General features: G+C 36.5%; 1 protein-coding gene across 2 annotated transcripts in view; it reads left to right on the forward strand.

The window, feature by feature from the left end:
* The first annotated feature begins 380 nt into the window (after positions 1 to 380).
* GABRA1 (gamma-aminobutyric acid type A receptor alpha1 subunit) overlaps positions 381 to 22,689 on the forward strand; it is a 63,799-nt gene continuing 41,490 nt past the window's right edge. The window contains exons 1-4 of one of the 2 annotated variants that reach the window (XM_006766323.2): positions 381 to 1,079; positions 3,411 to 3,502; positions 7,337 to 7,449; positions 19,588 to 19,655. In XM_006766323.2, the coding sequence (XP_006766386.1) occupies positions 3,426 to 3,502; positions 7,337 to 7,449; positions 19,588 to 19,655 (258 nt within the window). In that variant the 5' untranslated portion in view covers positions 381 to 1,079; positions 3,411 to 3,425. Of the gene's footprint in view, positions 1,080 to 1,104; positions 1,206 to 3,410; positions 3,503 to 7,336; positions 7,450 to 19,587; positions 19,656 to 22,689 lie in introns of those variants that run through there. The other variant, XM_006766324.2, reaches the window with a different exon arrangement.

The following is a 22,689-nucleotide window of genomic DNA, read 5'->3' on the forward strand; positions in this document are numbered from 1 at the left end:
GATCTGGGCGATGCATTTAAAGTTAAATACTCCTCGTCCTAGGGACCCAGCACCGTTCACATGTAAGAAGCCCGTGTTTGCTCCCATCACCAAGTAAACAAACACTTGCATCCAAAGGTTAGAAACCTGGTCGGAGCGTGTTCTCCCTGTCCTCTAAGCTACAGATGGAGGTGGGCTGGAAAGCGCTCACAACCTGTGTAAGTGCAAAGGATTCTCCAAGCCCCGTAGCCAGTTCCCCGCTGTCCAGAACTCTCCCGGCCATTCCTCCCCATTCGTGACTCTGCAAGACGGGCGCTCAGACATGTGTGTGGGAGTGAGTGTGCGGGAGATGGAGGCGCGGGCAGTGTGCGCCACATGTGCAGCCCGGCGTCTCCCTGTTCGCGGCTCGCGTTCATTCATCCGCAGGCACTGCTGACAATTTTGATCCCAGGCGAACAGTTGCCCTGATCAGCTTTGTTTTTAAAGGGCGCACATCAACATCGCGTGCTCCTAAATTGAAAGTGGGGAGGAAAAAATTCTGAATGTGGATCCCAGGTCTCTCCCCCTGTCTACCCTTCCCTCCCCCCTCTGGACTCCCCTCAAACGGGGAAAGCTCGCAGCCATCGGGTGGTGGAAGGATCTGAGTCTGTAGCTCCGGGAAGGAGATTAGGGCCAAAGCGGTGCAAGTTAAATTGTGCTGCATATAAAAAAAAAAAAAAATGGGCGGATTGGTCTCCAGATCCAGAGACTGGTACCACCTTCCTTTCTAAAATAAAATCTCTCTGGCATGAAGTCACTGCCTATTTCACATCCGGTTTGCCCTGGGACGTATTACTACTGTCTCGGTAAAGAGAAATCTTTTGTTGTAGAGCCGCGGATTGGATTTGGGGGAGCCAATCTGGGTGTGAAATCCTCGGCAGAGGAGCACGCAGAGTCCATGATGGCTCAGACCGAGTGAGTGAGAGGCTGGGCGCAGACGCCCCTCCGCTCGCCTCCGGACTCGCCCCTGACTCCGGCTGCTCCCGGCTCCGCACGGTTTTCTCTCGCAGACACTTCGCCCGCCCGGGTCTGGAGCGATCGGTGCCCACAGGGGGCCCGAGGTAAGTGCTGCTTCCAACCACGACACGCAGAGCTCGGACCGCGGCTGTGCCTGGCGGGGGAGACTGGGCTGCTACCCACAGACGCGGGAGCAAGGGGGACCAGGACCGAGCCCGCTCCCCTGGCAGGTAGAATAAAGGCATGTTTTGCTTTGGAGCTGAAAACCGCAGCGATATAGGGGCATTTTTTTTTTTACTCTGTTTCTCTTCTTTTCTTTCCCCCTTTCTTAAGCAGATGAGAATTTATTCCACAGGGTGGGTGGTGACCTGTTGTTTTGGTCGCGTTGTTGTTTTGTTGTTTTCCTTCCCACCCCCTTCTCCCCAAGAGGGAGTTGGGATGAGGTGGGGAGGGGCTTCGGTGGGCAAAGCCTAAAGTTGAGAAGGCTGGGACCGAAATCCGGTCTCAATGGTCCATCCTAGCCGGGAAGCCATCCTCCCATTCCAGCTGCAAAAATGCCTCTCCTCCCCTGTCCGTGGACACGCTGCTGAAATGCCCTCTGGCATAGGGGTCTCTGGTATTCCTCACACAAAAAACTCAACTTATCGCTGGACAGACATGGGTGACATGGAATGTGGGTGTTTGGAGTGTGTGTTTGGTGGGGGGAGGTGGATGGTGGAGAAGGGGGAAGGAGGCAGCTTAACGTTGCTTTTAAACTATTATGCTTGTATTTGCAAGAAACTTTCTCACTGAACAACTCAAGTGCCATGGTAGGTTTGTTTTCCTCTCTCCAAAATGTTAGAGCACAGAAAGCTATGGTACCTTGCCTTGGGGTTTTGTTTGGATTCATTTACCCTTTCAGGAATTTTTTAAAAAATAAAAACCAACAAGTATTCATAGGGTAAGAGAAACTGTTTTTCCTTCAGAACAGATGTCAAAGATTCATAAAAGGGTGAATTATAATCGTGTAATTTAGATGCAATATTTTAACATAATACAATTTATCTAATATTTCCTGTCATACACAACTCATCTGTGTCAGAGCCAGGCAGCAAATTAAGTGAAAAAAACTATGAAGCTCACAGTTCTTATCTCTAGACCATTTCACTCTAAACACATTATGTTGTATTGCTTACATGCCTGTTTGTAATGGCTTTTGCTGATATAAATGATCCCAGTGAGTGTGGAAAGCATTTGGTAGCTGTATTTAAAGGCATACTGCATTAAATTATAGAGTGCTTAGTGAAAAATGGGTTTTAAAAGATATGTTATACATTTAGGAAAGTGCTAACAAATACCTTGAACATTTCTCATAATATGACTGGGATGAATTATAGCACATTAAATCAAGTGTTGCCCTATCTGCTCTTTAACTAGGTAGTGCAGTGATTTTTAAAAATTGACTCCACAAACAGCCTATACTTAAAAAAGAATATCTAAGCCTTCCGTACTCCATGTCTCTAGCATCCCACTATGAAGTCTAAATTCAACAATCAGATGGTGATTGATTACACTTTACCTAGGAGAGAAAAAAGAGTTCCTTATTTATGCAAAGCAAAGCACTCAGCTTCCATCTGTTGGAGATGAAACATTTTCTAGCAGCAACCTGGCAGAATACGAGAGGGCTTGAAAGATATGTGTGGGCATGTTTGCGCGCACTGATGTGAGTGTGGTATGCGTGTGCGAGGGAGATCTGCACATGGTTTGACTGTAAAGTGTGTCCCTGAGCCTCGCCGAAGCACTGTGAGCATATTTAACAAGGCAATCACAGGCAGAAAATACAAGCACGACTTTGACATTCAACAGTGTGTTTCGTATGTTGCTGTTTTTTTTTTTTTTTTAAAGATAAGTACAGTTGCTTCTGAAATCAAGGCGCATCCAGAATGCAAAGATGAATTCAGTCATGAAGACTTTTAACCTTCCCCATTCCGGTCCCCAAATATTCTTTTTCTGTGACAGACACCAGCTTAAACATTTCAATGCATAGTTCAGTTGCAGGTACGCGAATCAGAAAGGTCAGATTTCTCGGATGATAATAAAACAACAACAAAACAAAACAAGAAGAGAGTAACGCAAACTCTAGAGGGTATAAAACCTAGAGAGAAAAAACAACTCACAGTTCTAATATTGGAAGCAATATTGGAACCTGAAAGCATTTCAACTTGTATTCTTTTACAGGAGAAATTAAGAGACTGATACATTTCTGAATGGAGAAATGGAAGGGACAGTGGAGAATGGAAGGTCCAGGTTTCCATTGCTTCCAATGAGGTGTCATAGCCCAGTGAGGTCATTTCCTGACTTCAAAGCATTCATCTGAACTGCCTCAGTCAGCCCTAGTGGTTATAACCTGATGTTTCTTACAAGAGACATTGATCTCTACTTGTTCTACTTTCCAGCTGCACAAGCCCGCGATGAAGAAGAGGAGCCTTCGTCTCCTTGACTGTCTTTGGGCCTGGACCCTCCTTCTGGGCACACTGACTGGGAGAAGGTGGGGACGCTTTATTTCACATTTGCATGAGAATTTCTGTAACTTTTCATTTTATTCTTTTAGTGCGGAGGTTCTCAACCTGTGGGTCGCGACCCTTTTGGGGGTCGAAGGACCCTTTCACAGGGGTCGCTTAAGACCATCGGAAAACACATATTGAATATATAATTACATATTGTTTTTGTGAATAATCACAATGTTTTAATTCTGTTCAATTTGTAACAATGAAATTGGGGGTCACCACAACATGAGGAAGTGTATTAAAGGGTCGCGGCATTAGGAAGGTTAAGAACCACTGTTTTAGTGGGAAGAAAATTGCCCTTGGATGAATTCATGACTAAGGGAATTCAAAAAACTTAACTGCAATAAAATTCCAGTTAAGCATAAAGAAGAGCAGTATGAAAAAATAATCACCTTATTTGTATGTTAGTTAGAATACACTTATGCTTTTATTGAGGAATGTATTAATTCAACATTTAAGTCTTAAATTGAACTTTTTTTTCACATTCATCTGTAACTGAACAAAACCAGCGGTTTCTTATTCATAGAAAAGTTATCTCAGTTAATGTCTGCATACTATGTGAGTTGATTTTTTAACAAGAAAATTTTTAACCAGTTGTAAAATCATAAGCTTACGACTATATGGTAGTGAAAAGTTCAAAATAATATTTTCAATTTGAAAGTCATAGTCTCTATAAAAGTATATACATATGTTTTGAAAACATTATTTATATAACCAGTAGAGGTAAAATATTCCAGAAAAATATTTGAGAATAGCAGATAAAATTGAAATTCTTAATTTAAGCATAACTACTATGGAGACAAGTTATAAGACAAATTTAATAATATGCTTAACCTTATTCAAAATGTTTGCTAATGACCTAACCGAGCATATAAAGATATTATAATAGCAATGATATAAATAACTAAATATTTCAGATTATTCTTTATCTACTCTTATATTTCTTATATAGTCTATTCCTGTGGCCCATAAGAAAGTCTTAGACGTATTATAAAAATCTCAGATTCTTCAAAATGTAATGGAAAGTGAGCCCTTATGAGTAAGGCAGAGGGAGAGAATAGCCTGGGAAGATATAAATTTAGGAGGATTTTTAAAATTGAGAAGTGGCTTTTATTTTCGCTATTGTGTGTGGTAAATAATGACTACCAGAGGAACAGGAAATGCTTTATTGCCAGATACTCAATCTGAGGAGTTAACTGTTCTTCACTGCTTTTGAAAATTTACATCAAGTGTTACTATTGTAATGACCTGTAGATGGAGGTAGTGCACAGTGTTTTATTATATAGTGGCTCATATGGACTCAAAATCAGGTACTGTAACTGACATTTCTCACCAAATTATATATTTAGTTTAGAAACATTACATCGGTGTGAGTGTTTAATAGCAAATCAATTATACTTATCCTAGGGCTATTCTCTGACAATTATAATGGGGCATAGTAAATTAGAAATAAAAAAAGAATACCTGTTTATAAAATCACATTTAAAAATCAGGTTACCATTCCAATTGTGATAACAGAACTGGTTTTCTGGGAGTGTGGGGATACATATCTTTTGGCATTTGTATTCCAATGTAAAAAAAAATTGGTGAATACATTTACAGGTTAAAACCGGGGGGTGGGGGAGCATTGCCTGAATGTGATATAAGCTGTAAAAGAAAAAAGGAATACAGGTAAAAGTAATGGATAACTAACTCCATATTCTAAGAATCATGGTAACAATCTAATTGTGCCCTGTCATGTCACCCATCTCATCTTTCCCCCTTCTCATTGTATTGCTTTCTTCCTTTAATTACTTGATCTGGCCCTCTCACAACGTAAGATGTGCTAACATTTCTTTTCCATCTTTATCAGGATGACCTTCTAATATCCTTGAAAGATACATTTGACAGTTGGTTTTTGTGACAGAGTTTTTGTAAATAATTGCAGTCAGAAAACTATTTTTGCTTTACTGCTATCATCGACTAATGAGACATGCTGGAAGACACTCATTAAAAAGTTGATTTCAAAAACTACTAAGATGTGTAATTTTACCAAAGGAAAGTAAACCCTTAATCTGCATGATGTTGATGTTGAATTTAGGAGAACTAAAGATCATTTAATAGAGGTATATTTTATGCATTGACTATTGTGAATAGCATTTAGTTATTATAACTTTATCAAATTAAAATTTATCAGAAAAAAATAGCCATTACATTTTGCTGATATAAATTTAATTAATTAATCAATCATGTTTGTTTTTGAAATGTTATTTTGGTTATATATCTTGCTCCTGTAAAATAAGTGGATCCTAGTTTCATATGTTACTACTTGTTTTTTAGATTGATCAGTAATATGAACACAAGATTCAAGCCAAAACATGTTAAACAGAAAATACGAAAGTGTTATTTTGTGGAAGTTTCCTCCTTTATACTCTAATTCACTTTTTTTTTTACTCAAGGTCAGAGCTATCACTGAAATATATCAGTGACTGTGATCCATCTTAAATTAGAAAACTCTCTCACAGGATTTTGGAGGTGTCATCCTAATCATTACATAAAATATGATTCAAGGAGCACAAATAATATAATAATGTGATTGATGTAATAATACACAATATTTGAATTGCAGTCACTATGTGGTTGAAACTCAAAGACTAGCAATGGTAAAGAATAAATACACCTTCAACTATAAAGGTTTAAGTATAAACACGTACTATAATATAGAAGAATAGAAATAAAGTTTTAGACTAAAATGTGAAGAAAACTGGGTCCTATTTCAAGCTCTGCTCACAAGTAGCTGTGTTTTCTTAAATAAAACACCAATCCTACACTACAGTTTAGTAAACCATAAATTAAGAATATTGGACCATATCTTTTTCAAGGTACTTTTTTACTTATAAGACCAGAAATGACAAAAAGTCAATTAATTAGAGGTTTGAATAAACAAGTGATAAAACTACCTAAATAGGTTCATAAACCTTCAGGTGAATGGAAACTACTCAATGATGTAAAAGCATAATTATATTAAGAAACATGTTTTCTAGTTTTCTCATCTGTATTATCTTGAAAGAACATCAAAAAAGCAAAACACAGCCCCAGCCAGTTTGGCTCAGTGAATAGAGCATCTGCCTGCAGACCAAAGGGTCCCAGGTTTGATTCGGGTTTGATGCAGGTCAAGGGCACATACCTCAGTTGCAGGCCCCTTCCGAGCCCCGGCCCTGGCTAGGATGAGTGCAGGAGGCAACCAATTGATGTGTCTTTCCCTCTCTCTTCCACTCTCTCTGAAAATCAATGGAAAAATATCTTCGGGTGAGGATAAAAAATAAAAAGAAAAAAAGAAAAATACACATGTATGTACATGAAGTAGATAAAGAAAGGGATGTTAGGAGGTGAAATTTTCGCCATGTTAAATAAATGAAACTAAAACTATTAATTATCTCAGTAGCTCATAAATATATATATTTTTTTATTTGGGAAGAAGTCTCCCAAATTTTCTCCTTCGATATGCATTAACTTTCTTGTATGCCCAGAAAAAAACACATTAGAGCATTGCGTTTACGTGTTGAGAATTATGATTGTAAAGAGAAGGAACTCATTTCCTGATAATTTGCCTTGCATGGTTAGAAATATTAGAATAAAGAGCTTATCACCCATGAGAACGAGTATGAGAAAATGGTAGGAATTAAAATAAGATTTTTTTTTTCACTGCACCAGAAGGAATTTTCATATTAAGATTCAATGGAAGGAAGTAGGAAAATCTGGGGGAGGCTTTATTTGAGAAAAGGTTTTAGTAGAAATGTTATCATTTAGTTATCACCTCGTTATGCTTTTTTCAGCTATGGACAACCCTCAATACAAGATGAACTTAAAGACAATACCACTGTCTTCACCAGGATTTTGGACCGACTCCTAGATGGTTATGACAATCGCCTAAGACCAGGATTGGGAGGTGGGTCACATGATTGTTTTAATTTTAGAGAACAACATTAGACCCTTACTTTTAAAGCATGGCTTTCCATCTAAATGGAAAAGTAATAAAAATGGAAGCATGTAGTTAAATGACTAGCCCTATTTTTAATAGATTGCTCAATATTGAATTTACCAGGGAAGTTCCATGTACATATGCATCTGTAGTAAAAGGCAGATACAAACTTATAATAACATTAAAGATACGTTACTTTTACTAGACAGGGGGGAAATGGGAGTTAATATTCTTTCTTCCAGCCTGAAGAGTGCAGCTACTTCATTCGGCATTGCTGTGCCTGCACTGAATTCAAGTAGAATATCTCTGAATCTATTGCTCTGAACATTACTTTTGGAATATTACTCATTGATCCATTACTTTGCATTAGATTAGCACCACCTCTGAGATAAAAGGTGACTAAGATAGATGGTAGCGATTTTTATAAACCATGCATTCAAAACTTAAACCCTTATTTTTTGAAGTAAAAGTGTATTTTTCTTTGTATTGGTGTTGCTATTTGGTTATATTAATAGATTTTTATTATAACCAATTATATTTAATTCCTTATACAAATAAAATTTTGCTTAGGAAGAAGACTTAATAACACAATATTTATAACAATAAAAGTAAATAGCATTAGACATTACACACTTACTTGAATAATCCTTGAATAAGATAATCAACCTATCTTTTTTAGTTAAACAAAGACTAACGGAGCCAAAACAAAATATTGATCTCAGAGTAAAACAAGTGAAGCAAAGAAATAAATTAACATCCAAAGTCACACAAAAAACCTAGGTTAGAATCTAGGATTCCCAACTATTCCTGATGCTGTACCTTCTCCCAAGATTTTATAGAAACTATTTAATAACAATATTAGAATTAAATAGAAATATTAAGAAAGTCATCTCTTCTTCGTTTAGACAGTAAGGATATAGAAACAATAAGGAGCTTAAGAATTCAAAATGTGATTGTAAAACTGAAAGGCAGCCTGGATTTAGACTTCATTTTTAAAATACTTTGGGTCGTGTCATCACCTGAATGTGGATCATGGGTCTGTTTTGACGCTGCCAAATGCCATTAATGTCTCGGGGGTGGGAGGGAAACTGCTTTGTCAAAGACACAAGTCAAATATATGTCACAGATCTTAACCAGGGATCCTTTCTTACCAATTCCAAACGTTCATTCTAGAACAAATTCCTTGGGGTTTGTATTCCACCAAGTTTTCCTTCACTATGTCCTTGGAAAAAAATCTTATGGGACAAAATGTATGGGTCACAACTTGGAGTGTATAATGGTGTATGCGATGTATTACTGTAATGTCTGTGTGTATCTAAGCATCCGAATTGGTTTCAGGAAAACTATTTCTTGATTCATAAAATTTGAAATAAATTAGAAAGACTGCAGGTAGGGAAGGGAAGTACGAAAAGCAGAAACACTCAGGACAGTGACATAACTTTTAAAAAGCAAGACTTTTTAACGTGCTCATGGGCATGCAGCTAATTTCTTTACCGATTCTCCTTTCAGTTCTATGATTTCAATCCTTACAAAATCAGCAGAATTTTTAAAAGACATCTAGAAAACCAGGTCTTTATTTTAGTTTAAGAAATCCCATTTAATATTTTTTACATGTGAATGAATATTCTTTCTAAGCTCTGTGCAACGTTTTCGGTTTGTTAAAGAATTTACACACACACACACACATTCACACATCCCTTCTGTTAGAAAAATCAACAATATTAATCCATACAGCAACAATATTATTTTGATAGAATTTACTTTTATTATCTATTAATCACCCCCAAATAAAACAAAAACAGATCCAGAGACGGAGAAGCATTGACCAGACCATCAAACTTCAGAGGGAAGGTAGGGGAGGGTGGGGGTAAGGGGGAGAGATCAACCAAAGGACATGTATGCATGCATACAAGCTTAACCAATGGACACAGATACCAAGGGGGTGAGGGCATGAGTGGGGGTAGAGTGTGGGGAGACAATGTGGGGATAAGGACACATATGTAATACCTTAATCAATAAAGAAAAATAAAATAAAGAAGAGAAATAGGTAGCTGACTATTGTCAAGGTATATTCTACTTAATTGAAATCGATAAAATTTGCTGTTGTAACAGCAAATTCAAGGACTTGGGAAAATTGGAAAGAATAATGTCATTTAATCTTTGCTAAAGATAATTTTTCTGATATTTATGATTCCTTAAAAGTGATTTTGAGGATATAATAAACATTTAAAAAATTAAAAAGTAGCTCAAATATTTTCCTCTATTTCTATTTTACATATCATCCTGTAAGGTATTGAAATTCAATCTAATGGAAATGACACTTTGGAAAAAACTTCAATAATAATGACTAACTTATTTTTTGCAATTTTTTTGGAGTGCATTTTTTAGCCTTAGAGGATGTAATGGTATATGTTTATTACAAAAATTCTCAGAGTTGAGTCATTAAAAATTTTAAGTACATTTTGAGAATGTTTTTTGAAAACTATTCTTCATAATATTAAATACAGACTATAGATTTAAAAAAAAAAACATAATCAGCTACAGAATTAGAGAAAAAAAATGTTAACTCCATTGTGTCTGGATGCCATAAACTGAAATGATCTAATATATATTTCTCTGTAAAATTATTTAATTTAATTTTTTTACCATTGATTTCTGGTAGGTTATGTATTCCAGTAGATTTCCATTACAAAAATGGTTAAAAAAATATTATCTGTGGGGGAAAGGGGGGACATATGTAATACTTTCAACAATGAAGAATTATTTTTAAAAAATCCATTTGCTTTCAGATGAAAAGATATAGAGGAAATATTTGAAAGACTGTCCTTGACTTATAAGGGAGTAAAAGAATCCTCTTAGTAGATTTATTATCACAGCTGGGGTAATCTACTCTTGCAAGAAAAAGGGGCTCACTCTCTTCATTATGATGGCAAAAGTCTGGTTTTATAAAAATAATAACACATTGTGCAGAAGGCAGGGATATTTTGTTCCGAATGCCCTCAGCAAATATAAAAATGTGACAAGCTAAGACTTGAGACTAAGGTAAGAAACTCTGTGTGTGCAAATTCATCATGACCTGTTTTTTTTTTCCAGAAACACGCACTGCATCAGAAGGTTTAGCATTACTCTGTGGTGATATACACCCAGGGTCCAATAGCTAAGAAACAAAATAGTTAACTTGGCTCATCCCGATGACAGAAATCAGTCTGCAGATATTATAACACTATTTAACAAGGCTGCCTTTTCAAGGCCAAGAGCAATGCTGAGAGAATGAAAATAAAAGGGTAACATATGGACAAGATGTACTGGAAGGGGCTTTGTGTTTGAGATACAAGAGATAAAGAGTAAACTGTGTGGAATTCTAATGATTTAATATATTCTATTTAGGAACCCAAAGAGAAAACTAAGTTGAATTTGTTCATATTTTAAGTACAAAATAAATGAAGAAAACTCTAAGTGAACCTGAATTGAAATACAACCAGTAGCCAGAAAATACAAATCAAAATTGTCAGTAATTGTGGAATTTGTTCTCATTTAAAATCCCTGTCTTTGAGGGGAGGGTGTGGAGGTCTGCTTCCCTCTTGCACCAGGGCCTGAACAATGTTTCTGAAAGGCTCTTGACCTTCTCTACCGACCTAAAGCACGGTCAGTATAGAAGAATACAATGGTTGGGGAAAGGGCGAAGGCAAAAGCCGAAAGAATGGTGAGACAGGAAAGTACAGGTTAGAGAAGAAAGGAGAGCAAAAAAGGGTATTAAAAATAAGGAGACAGTAGAGAGAGAAGTGAGGGGGTAGAGAAGGGGAAGGAGAGCAACATGAAGACACGGTAAAGGAGAAGGATCTGTATTCTGAGAAGTTCCCGGATGAGTCGGGATTCCTCTGTTCATTTCAAATCAGGACCAAACTACACACTTTTCTGATATTCATTTTCCCAAGTTTCTCCTTATTGACTGTGATTAGAATAAACTAAAGAAACCTGAATTCTCTTCAACTTTCTACAAAATTTAAATATTGCTCCCTCTGAATTGTACCCATCTAGTTGCAGTTCAGCCACCATCAGAGTGGCCCCTGGCACTCTGGTAAGGGGGTTGCAGAAAGAACCCATAACATAGATCCAAACTTTAATTCAGAAGAAAGATTTTTGGGTTTTTAATGACAAGCAATGCCTTTCCAGTCACATCTCTACCTTCCCTTTTGCCCCACCATATATAAAGGTGACACTTTATTGATGATATGACAAAATCGCAGGTGAGCCAGGTTAATGACATCCAGTTTAATGTCTAGGGCAGTGATGGCGAACCTATGACACGCAAACTTATTTTTTTTTTGGTTGATTTTTCTTTGTTAAATGGCATTTAAATATATAAAATAAATATCAAAAATATGTCTTTGTTTTACTATGGTTGCAAATATCAAAAAATTTCTATATGTGACACGGCACCAGAGTTAAGTTAGGGTTTTTCAAAATGCTGACAGGCCGAGCTCAAAAGGTTCGCCATCACTGGTCTAGGGCTTGCCACCAGGCTGCGGGTTGACCTTTCCTCCTGCTCAAAGGTTCATTCTCACACAAAAGACCTTTGCTTCTATGAACAATTTTATTTCACTCCTTAGAAAACAGATTAGGGCAAAAGCCATTTTTAAATGGAACTCAACCAGGATAGAACCAAAGAAGTGAGATCCTGGTTGAGTCACATGTTAAAGGAATTGCAGAACTTTTCACTTCCTACTAACGGTATTTCCTAAAAATATTGTTATAATTTCTCAATACTGCCTTAAGTTTAATCTCAATAAATAATGCATAGGATGATGGATACCTCTCAAAGATTTCATCATCAAACAATATAGATAAAGAAGGAAAAAAACAGAGATGCACCATCAGGTGACAAACCCAGATGGATGGGAGTAAATAGAAGTGAACTAGTGGGCAGGAATAGAGCAAGAAGAACAGGATTTATTTCTCCATACTTAACAGATATTCAGTTAATCTTTTCTTCTTTTTCCTGTGTCATAGATTTTAGGTTTTGCTTTGTTTTATATTTTACTTAATTGGAGGTATCAGTTAGATAAGTATTGGCAAACAGAGTACAACGAGTTTTCTCTTAAGGTATTTTAGCACTAACATGTTATTTAACAAACAATCTTTGCCACAAAGCAGACTTTCTCCTTATTTACATAATTTCCCTCATTTTGGATTTTTTATGCTAGTATAAGACCTTTCAGACTTCGTTTAGCCCAATTATTATAAGAGTCTTCTGCTTTAAGATTTAAACATCTCCAACTGCGTAAGTTGATTGGGTTGGATATGCGTGCAGCTGGCCAGGAGGCATTGGATCCTTGGAGAATTAGCTTGGGATCTTGGCTTATATATGTGTCTTTATGTCAAAATATGTGAAGTTGGAAAACTAACTTCTCTGGGGAAAAATTGGATTAACTTCAATTTAAAATTGTATGCAACTTTGTGAAATTTAGATTACTAAGGGATAGAGAAAGCAGTACAGTTTAATACATTATAAAAATTTCAGCCTTGTTCTATCTCAAGATTATAAGATATCTGATATGCATGTGATCTTTTATTATTTTTCGCACCCTGTGTGATGTTGAGATTAGAGGCATCCATTTTATTCATGTTCAACTAAAGTTAAAACACGTATTTTATATTTACATGAAAAAGCTACAATTCCAAAAGGTTAGAGGACAAAATATATTTCTGTCACAATGGAATAGCTTCTGATAAAATAAAAAGGATTCTAAAATACTGACAATACCAAAAACAAATTTTAAAAACTTAGATTTATCCAACATTTGTTATTGTTATTATATTTACTGTCCCAGATAATGGCCTTGAGTGTTATCTTTTGAAATTCTATTCTTGGATTTCTTCATTTTGAATTTGCTGTAGTTTTATCTGGTGCTTTTAATGCAAGGTGTGTAGCAGATGCTCAGACTTTGGCATAATGCAATCTATTTCCACAGAAATCGTATATCTAGACATCCCATAATTCAGTTGAATTTCAGTGAAAAAGCAGTTACCAAAACCCAAGAGGAACTGTTAAAATGAACAGAGAGCACCTCTCAGCCTTTGCAGGCTGGCATCGCCAGTCAGCTCATGAAGCCAGCTCGTCTAATGAATCCAACCAAATACCCAAAGGGGTGTGCCAGTATGTTTCGGAACTTTCTACTCTCATCTTTTCCTGGTGTGTAGAAACCGTCTACCAGTGCAGTGCTAAGAATTTCCTAAGATAAAATGTAGCCACCGAGGCTCTGCTCTCCTTGTAAAGGCCAGATGACTAGTACAAGGATGCAGCTGATTTTTTTGGTGCAGTTATTTTGACCTTTCATTTAGTTTTCAATTCCCATCTTCTTTCTAGAAACAACATTTAATTAAAAAAATATGTTTCTATAGATGATTCATTTTTTTCAGGTAAAATCTGAATTCTGTATTTGAAAAATAATGTGGGAGTGCTTGAGATGACAATCTCATTATTAATCGTCACGAATGCTGCCACTTTGGAAAACATCAGAGGACAAAGTCCTAAGTGGATGCTGCCTCCCTCCAAGATTGTTATATTATTATTCTCATATAACTAAAATAGGAAAAAAGAAGTATCTTACCTCAAAGTGACTGCAGGTTACACAATCAAGACTAACATAGAGGGAAAGAAACCCATTCCTCCAACACAGCAGCCATACTTTTTCCTAACAGCCCTCTCTCTAAAGAAACTGCCCATAATGTAAGGAGCGAAGGAGGAAATTTCTCAGTGGAACTGAGATAAATGTCTGCCACAGTAAAATTTATTTTTGTTCCCCCAACCCTGGGAGTTCCTTGTATCACCCGAGTTCTTGAAATGCAAAGGCAACAAAGGATCAGGAACTATTTAGACACCTTGAAGTGGGAGTCTCTACCCTCTCTGCATCTTTAGCAGCTAAACACAAAATTAAGTAGCACTACATACCAACTAGGGAAAGCTGCCAACTATTCTAACACATTAAGGGATGAAAATGAAGGGTGTTCCAGAAAGATTGGCAGGGAGCAGAAACATTGTCCAATCCAGGAGCATACATTGATATTTATGTAGGGGGTCCAGGATATTTTCAATTTCCAAACAGGACCATTTCAAAGTAAAATTTAAAGATACACTTTATTCTGGGGACTAATGTGAGTCCATATAGGTAGTCTCCATATTGCCTCTGTGGACTAATAGACCACCCAGAAGCTTAGAGGGGGCAGTAGACCCCCTTCATAAGGTACAAGTCCTTGGAACTCAGCCTAGTGAATACTCTGAGTGCCGCAGGAGACAGCCTTTCCAGTGAGACTGTGGCCAATGCCTTCGTAAATAAGTCGTTGTGATAGGCATTTCTAATAAAACCTCACCTATAATTTTTCACTGTTGATTGTCTCCCCAACCCCCTTTGAACAACTCTCTTACAATGCATTATTCACACAGTATTAGCCATCTTCTTCAACTGCAACTGACATAATTTCACTTCGTTACCCGAAGGCTTCTTTTTACGTTAGAATAAAGGTCAACTGCTTAGTGAAATGCACAGACACCTTTAGGTGTGGGCCTACTTGCCACTAGAGTGCCATCTTATATCATGATCATCAGCATCACCAGGCTCCAGACATATTAACCTTTCTGGGTTTTTTTTTTTTAATTGATTTTTTTTAGAGAGGAAGGAAGAAGGGGACGGGGAGAGAGAAACATCGAGAAAAATGTCCATCAGTTGCCTGCCCCATACACCCAGATTAGGGATCAAACCCGCAACCTGGGGATGTGCCCCGGCCTGGAATCAAACCAGGATCACTTCGGTGCCTGGACTACGCTCAGCCCACTGAGTAGACCAGCCAGGGCAAACTTTCTGTTTCTTAAACATAACACACTTACTTTGAATCTTGTTCTTTCCTGTCCTTGAAATGTCTTTCCCTGGATCTGCACCTCCCTGACATTTTCTCATCCTTTCAAGTCTCGGTTTACAGTCATCTCTTCAAAAGACATTCTTTCAGAGAATTCCCAGTAATCTGAAATTTATTAGTATAATTTGTATATTTGTACATAATGATATATATCATACCTATTTATCTAATCTGTTTCTAATCGATCTAAAACATATTTTCTCAAAGACTATGAGATATGCTACAGAAGAACAAAAACATTTGCACTTTTGCTCACCAATGTGTTACTGTTACCTGCCTGACACAGACAATGCTACACACACATTTGCTGACGAATTTAACATACCCAGCAAATACATCTCAAAGTGTTTTTGGCATCACAATCTTATTTAACCCTCACTCCAATGCAATGCAGTCAACTGTGCAGGTATTATTTCTTGAGATGAGAATCTCATTATTAATAGTCATGGATGCTCAGAGGGATTAAAGAATAGTGCCTAAAATCATGCAGCTTGTTCTCCAGGAAAATCACAGTTAAAATCTGAGTCTTTTTTTTTTTTTTAAATATATTTTATTGATTTCTTACAGAGAGGAAGGGAGAGGGATAGAGAGTTAGAAACATCGATGAGAGAGAAACATCGATCAGCTGCCTCCTGCACATCTCCTACTGGGGATGTGCCCGCAACCCAGGTACATGCCCTTAACCGGAATCGAACCTGGAACCTTTCAGTCCACAGACCGACGCTCTATCCACTGAGCCAAACCGGTTTCGGCAAAATCTGAGTCTTTTGACTCATAATCCACGGTGCTTACTGCTTACTATACTCCACGGCTTCTCTCATTTCTGCCTCAAGCACTAATCATCTTTCTGAATTATCGCTACAAAACATCTGTTATTTCAATTCTTATCAGCAGGTTATCAACATTGTAAGACATCCCAAGTAAGAACAGATCTACTGTGGTCTAACAGAGTATATAATATAGTGTGTGTGTGTGTGTGTGTGTGTGTGTATATACACACGCAATATATATTTTTATATATATGTGCCTATGTATGTGGATATATATACGTTTTATATATAAATATATCTTTGCAGTGTGTGTTTGCTAAAAGGCTTATTTGAATTGATTTATTTATCAACAAAATCTTCATTTACATTGAAGAACTATTTGAAGATATTCCCCAATCATTGTGAGAAGAGCATTCATCATCATAATTCTATTTTACATAACTCTATCCCATGGTACTTCCTTGAAAACTTGAACATGTGAGTGCATTTAAAGAATCTTTTGGGTGCTTTTTTTTTTTCATTGGACAGGGAAGGATTATTATGAAAAAAATATTTGATTGAAAAATATTCTGAATAATCTGGTTTTTCAACATGTCGTCCAAACAAGTTATTTTAAATAAATTTCATTTTCAGACTATTTCCTAGTTACGTAAAGGGGTTCATTTATGTTTAACTTTGGCTAGGTGTATGAACATTCTAGCTGACCTTCATTAGAAGTTCCTGACTCATGTTGCATGCTCTTCAATAGATTATTTTGATGGATAAAAATTTCTTGTCTTTTCCTCATGTGATACAGAGAAAGGCTTTGAGTATTTCTAATAACACTTTAGAATCTATCACTAAGTCAATAAAGTCTGGTATCAGAGCAGATCACTTAGATTCTAATGTCCTCGTATTCCTTAAATAATAAATAACTTACATAGATAGATTCCCTTCTCCCACCCCGTGGCGATTTCAACCTGAAGGGGAGAGGAAAACATGACTAAATTTTCCCGATTTGGGGAAAAGAATGTTCCTCAACCATTCCCCTAGATCTCAAAGAATTTGCATATGAGCACCTCTTCCATTGAAGCCTGATCCTGAACCTGAAGAGGTCTTGATTCTAGACCACCCTTTCTTTGCCAAAAAGCAAGTAACCCACTAAAGTTACAATTAAAATTAAAATTTGGCTGAAGTTCATTGACAACAGTCCTCTGGCTATCTTAAAACGTTGCACTCCAGATTATTCTGCCTTTAAGAAGAATCACTTCAAGGGCCACTTAAGGCCTTTCTGGTGAGCTTCAGTGAGAGACATACTTGTGGTCAAAGGTGTCTGTCCTTTGTTTAACAAAACTGAACTCAACTGAGTGAGAATGAGATTTAAGGATAATCATTAAGCACATATTTGAATAGAAAAAATATAAGGGAATACATCAAGATATTAATAGTGGATTTATGTGGATGGTGCTACTCCATGATAGTGCATGGTGTAAAGGCCATTTGAGAGATGAGGTGAGGCTCTTGGTCAGGTATCTGCCTTGCAATGGTACAGTGATAAGTTTTGGGAAACCTCAGAGGGAGACGGCTTTAGAAAATAAGAAGTACTGGAAGATGATGAACTGCTATGGTAAATACACTTAGGGGCAAGGATAGATAAAATAATAAAGAAACAGACTTTAAAATGTGGTTATCTCCATTATGCCTAATCCCTGCATGCACAGTAACAATGATGTCTGGCAATAAATGTAGGCAAATTTAACCATGTTTTATGTTCTATTTGAATGGCACAGTGATCTTCATAAATAGGCTTCTGGACCTTTATAATTTGTCACTTATGTAGCACAGTTACCTACTAGAAAGCTAAAAACATCAGAGGGAAATAGCACATATATTTGGCAAGTGTATATCTCACTGCTTAAGAGCATTTTATAATGCCAGATAAAACAGATTGGTTGCTCCTAAAACATCTGGTAAGCTAATTTTTGTGAAGCTAGCTACCTTGGGGAAATACCTTACAGAGCAGAAATGTTACCCTCCCTGTACTCATGACGTAGGTAATCGCGATAAAGGAGTGTAGGAGAACTGCCTCACGCCGCCCAGCATTGCCAAGACTTATTGCTGACAGCTGTTCTTTCCTCTAAAGCTGCACAGTTGGTGCAGAATATTAAAACTGAGGTCCCAAGTGAGTTCTAAAAACACAACTCTATTTTCTGTCTCAGACTATATCCTCCAATTTGAAATATTTAAAAGGTGAACCCAGATAATTCTTATGTCAAGCATTTCTTTATGCATTTTGGAACAAATAAAATTGTTTGCAAAAACAAAACAACAAAAACAAGCCAAAAATATTGTATTGGTTATTGAAGGGGCTATCTCTACCTTCAAATTATTTTATATTGTGAGGTACACATTATGTGTATTGTATAACATGACTTCCTTGAGAGAAATATGCTCAGAGAGTATTAACTGTGTACAAGTGAATTGCTGAGGGATAAAATTGATATTCAAAAAATTTATTATCACATATATTGGATCTCCATTTTAATGTCCTATGCCAGAGATACATGTCTCAATAAATAAAATAAATTGCTTAATATACTGGGGTGTTATTTATCAGAGCTAAAGCTGAAAATTACAAAGTCATATGTTTTTCATTCTCACCTCTCAACAAATTGTTTCCTTTTATGAAAGAAACATTTTTTCTATTTTTTGTGCAAGTGAATGTATTTCCTTAAAAATGTCTGTGTTGAGTTGTTAGAAAACTACACTAAATATGTTTTATTGGTTGATATATATGCCTCAGAGACCAATACAATAAAATCATATTGAACTTGAAATAGAATCTATTAAATGAACTTTTCTGTGCCATAATATGTTCTTCCTAGCCTCAAAATTGAAGATATTTATATGAGTTGTCAGGTTTTTCCAGGGAGTAATTTGGGTAATTCAGTTATGATTTAGTGACAGAAAGCAATAATTTATAAAGCGTACCCCTGAGCCCATAAAGAGTTAATAAAGCTTGCTACCATACAGTATGTATTTCCCAAGAGTAGCTAAATACCTAACGGATCTGGCAAGGTTTGTAAGAATATAGACGCTTAAACCATAACCATATGCTAACATCTTTTTATTACAATGTGAAATGGCCTTGTATCATTTAGGAAAGTGTATCCATTCTTGAAGAATTCATTAAGCAGTAGCTGACTTCTTCAGAAAGTTTCCACCTCCCAAAGTAGCATATTTAGGCTCTGTTCTCCACTGAAAAATCTTAACTGTGAAATTTCATGTGTAAGCAGTAAATTATCAGGACTACACAGTGGACCAATTTTAGAAATAGCTAATCAAAGCCAATAAATTTCCCATTTGGGTGTAAATGTGTAGCGGTGAGATCTAATAAGGGCTGTTGATAGACATTCACTGTCCCAATTTTCTGCTTCATCAGAGCGCGTAACTGAAGTGAAGACTGACATCTTCGTCACCAGTTTCGGACCCGTTTCAGACCATGATATGGTGAGTGACACTGCATTTTTTTTTTTTTGCTCTCTTGGGATGTTTTCTAAATTTACTTTTGAAAGAAAAAATATATACTAAGCATTTAGCGAACAACTTGAAATAGCTTGACTAGAGCTTTGTGTCTATGTAATATGTAATATAAATGTAATATAAAATGTAATATGTAATATAAAATGTTTACATACTATTTATATAATAGAAAATACCCATTTACTTCTCTGGCCAAGACTATTTATGGTTATCAATCACTACAGTCTTCTTTATTCCCACCCGACAGCTTTGCCTTGGTTTATGTTCTGTAATCCAAATAGTGTGTGTGTAAGTTATCTTCCATTTCAGTTAGGAGGATTCTAGGTTTCTGAGTAACCAGCAATATTATAGAATAGCCATAAATGTTGTAATTTCTGATTTTTTTGGCTAAAAACGGGAAATGAATATAAAATCTTAATGCATATTTGACCAGAATTAGACAGAGAAATAGTTAAAATATACTAGTAACAAATATTCAGTTTCACTACAAAAGGCATTCATTAAATTATCAAGAGTGTGAATAAAATAAATGCATACCTGTTCTTTCTTTTCCCAACCCCAATGATTAACATGCATTTCTCTTGCATCCGATGGGAACTGGTGCACTAGTAGAGCTCTGCAGGTATTAAATAATGTTTCCGAAGTCATAACAGCCAAGCTCCTATATAAGCAAAAAAATCACAAAGAGCCCATGAAGATACACCATTATGAACATTTCAAAGATCTATTAATTGAATATTATTTTTGAAATGCCATATTAAGGTAAAAGTCCTGATTTCATAGTAGCTCAGATGACTCCAAATAAAAGTTATAGAAAATATCAACTGAGACCAGCATTTCCCAAAGTGTGAAATTTACAGTGCACCCACCTTGGCAGGGTAAAAGCTCTGACAAGTCCTGCAATAAGGAAACTGTTTAACGTCACATAATCTAGTGTCTTCCAATTGTATTTATCCAACATCCTTTTTCTTCATGTAATACCTGATGACATGCTATAGACCTAATGCTCTGTGAGTCAAACATTGGGAGATACTGGCTCAGGATAATTTAGATCTTAAAACAGGTTATGAAATGTACCAACTATTGCAAATTAGGGTCAGCAGAGCACATGAGAGACAGCAGAGCGGTGGGTAACAATACAGATTTCCAAACCAGAATGTCTGGGTTTATGATCCCAGCTCCTCCATTTATAAGGATACTTCCTTGGGTAATATCTTTCTGCCTCAGTTTCTTCATGAGTAAGATGGAAGTAATAATGATAATACCTCATGGGGTTAACACAAGTGTTAAGTGAATTAATATATGAAAAGCACTGAAAATTCTTGGCATATAATAAGCACTAAACAAATGTCAGCCATTATTACTCTGGAAGAAATAGAAATATAAAAGCCATAATTGCGGATTTATTACTCCGGCAAAACATTTTGCCACTGTGGTCAGTCTGTAGACGCTTATTGAAATACTGTGTGATATAATAGTTGTTGCTATATTGATTGCTCTCTGAGGGCCTTCACACAACACCATTCTCTCATGCTACTTTTCTAATTAAGAAGATTTCATAAATCCCAGTCACGTTCAAGGTCAAATTTAAACTCAATCTGATTGTATTCCATACAATCCACAAATGATTTTACTAATGTGTCCTTATTTGTTCTAAATATTGACTAGTTAATCATTTGTGTGAGACAAATACAACTTTGGGGTGAGCAGGACTGGCTCTAGGATTCGGGCTGGCTGCATGCAAATCTCCTCACCATCAGCAGCATGACCTTGGGCAAATCACTTAAGCTTATAGCGGGGATGTTAGTATCATTACCTATTATTATAAGATTGTTAGGAATTTTAAATGAGGTATGCAACTGAAGTGTCTACTGATAGTGCTCAATAACTAATAGTTATAATTTTTGCCTCTGAACTCCTTATGTACCCTTCATGGAAATTTCCTCTATTCCACATCCATCTAAATCCTGTATTTAAACAAAGGCCCAAATCAAGACCCAAATGCTTTATAAAAAAAATGTTTTAATCTAATATAAAAATAATTTTCCTTTTCAGCATTCTAATTACATTTACTGACTGTAAAATGCAATTTAACCTCACATAGAGAACTGCTTTGTAAAGTTATTTTTTCTTATAAAAAATGTCTTATTTTCCTAAAGTGATGCCCCAAAATATTAAAGATACATTTTCACATTCCTCACAGTATCAGTGTGCTGCTAGCTTACCGTAAGTGTTGAATTATTACTTAATTGGAATAGATTTAAGCGTCTATATTATCTTTAAAAATTAAGGTCTCAAGGAACTCAATAAATAACACCATTTTCCCAACTTGAGTTCTGAACCTTTTGAGAAATAAGACAATGAGTAAGGGATATGAAATATGACAAAATCACCTTTATTACCAATAATGACATTGCAGAAAGCGGTTTATATCTGCAGAAAAGTGGGTTTTCTGAGAGTAAACCCCAGCATCAACCAGATTAACCCACCTAGTCAACAGGCAGTGTTGGCCTCCCTCTGCTAGGGTATAGAGTACACTGTCCACGCGAACCTTCTAGCACAGAGGTACACAGAAAACTGAGTCTTATGAACAGCCAGCATCCAAAATGGAAAAGTCAAGGGGAAGAGGCTAAGATTGGCAAGACTGATTTCTCCTTCCAAATTCACCCATCAAATTAAATTAGTTCTCCTTCCTCCCCTCCCCAAATAGAACCGTACAGTGGGGCCTTGACTTACGAGAGTCCCGACTAACGAGTTTTTTGAGATACCAGCTGTCTCTCTGCCGATTTTTTGCATTGAGTTGATAGAGTAATTTGAGTTAACGAGCTCCTTAACGAGCTCGGTCTCGGAATGAATTAAACTCGTAAGTCAAGGCCCCACTGCAATATTGAATAGTATATTTTTAAATAAAGCATGTTATCAAATAGCACATGATTATTTTTACCAAAGAATCTTGCCACCACTTTCCTCTGAAATGGCCTGGGAAGAGGGACTAATAAGA

This window comes from Myotis davidii, unplaced genomic scaffold (genome assembly GCF_000327345.1).
Source record: "Myotis davidii unplaced genomic scaffold, ASM32734v1 scaffold18, whole genome shotgun sequence".
NCBI lineage: Eukaryota > Metazoa > Chordata > Mammalia > Chiroptera > Vespertilionidae > Myotis > Myotis davidii.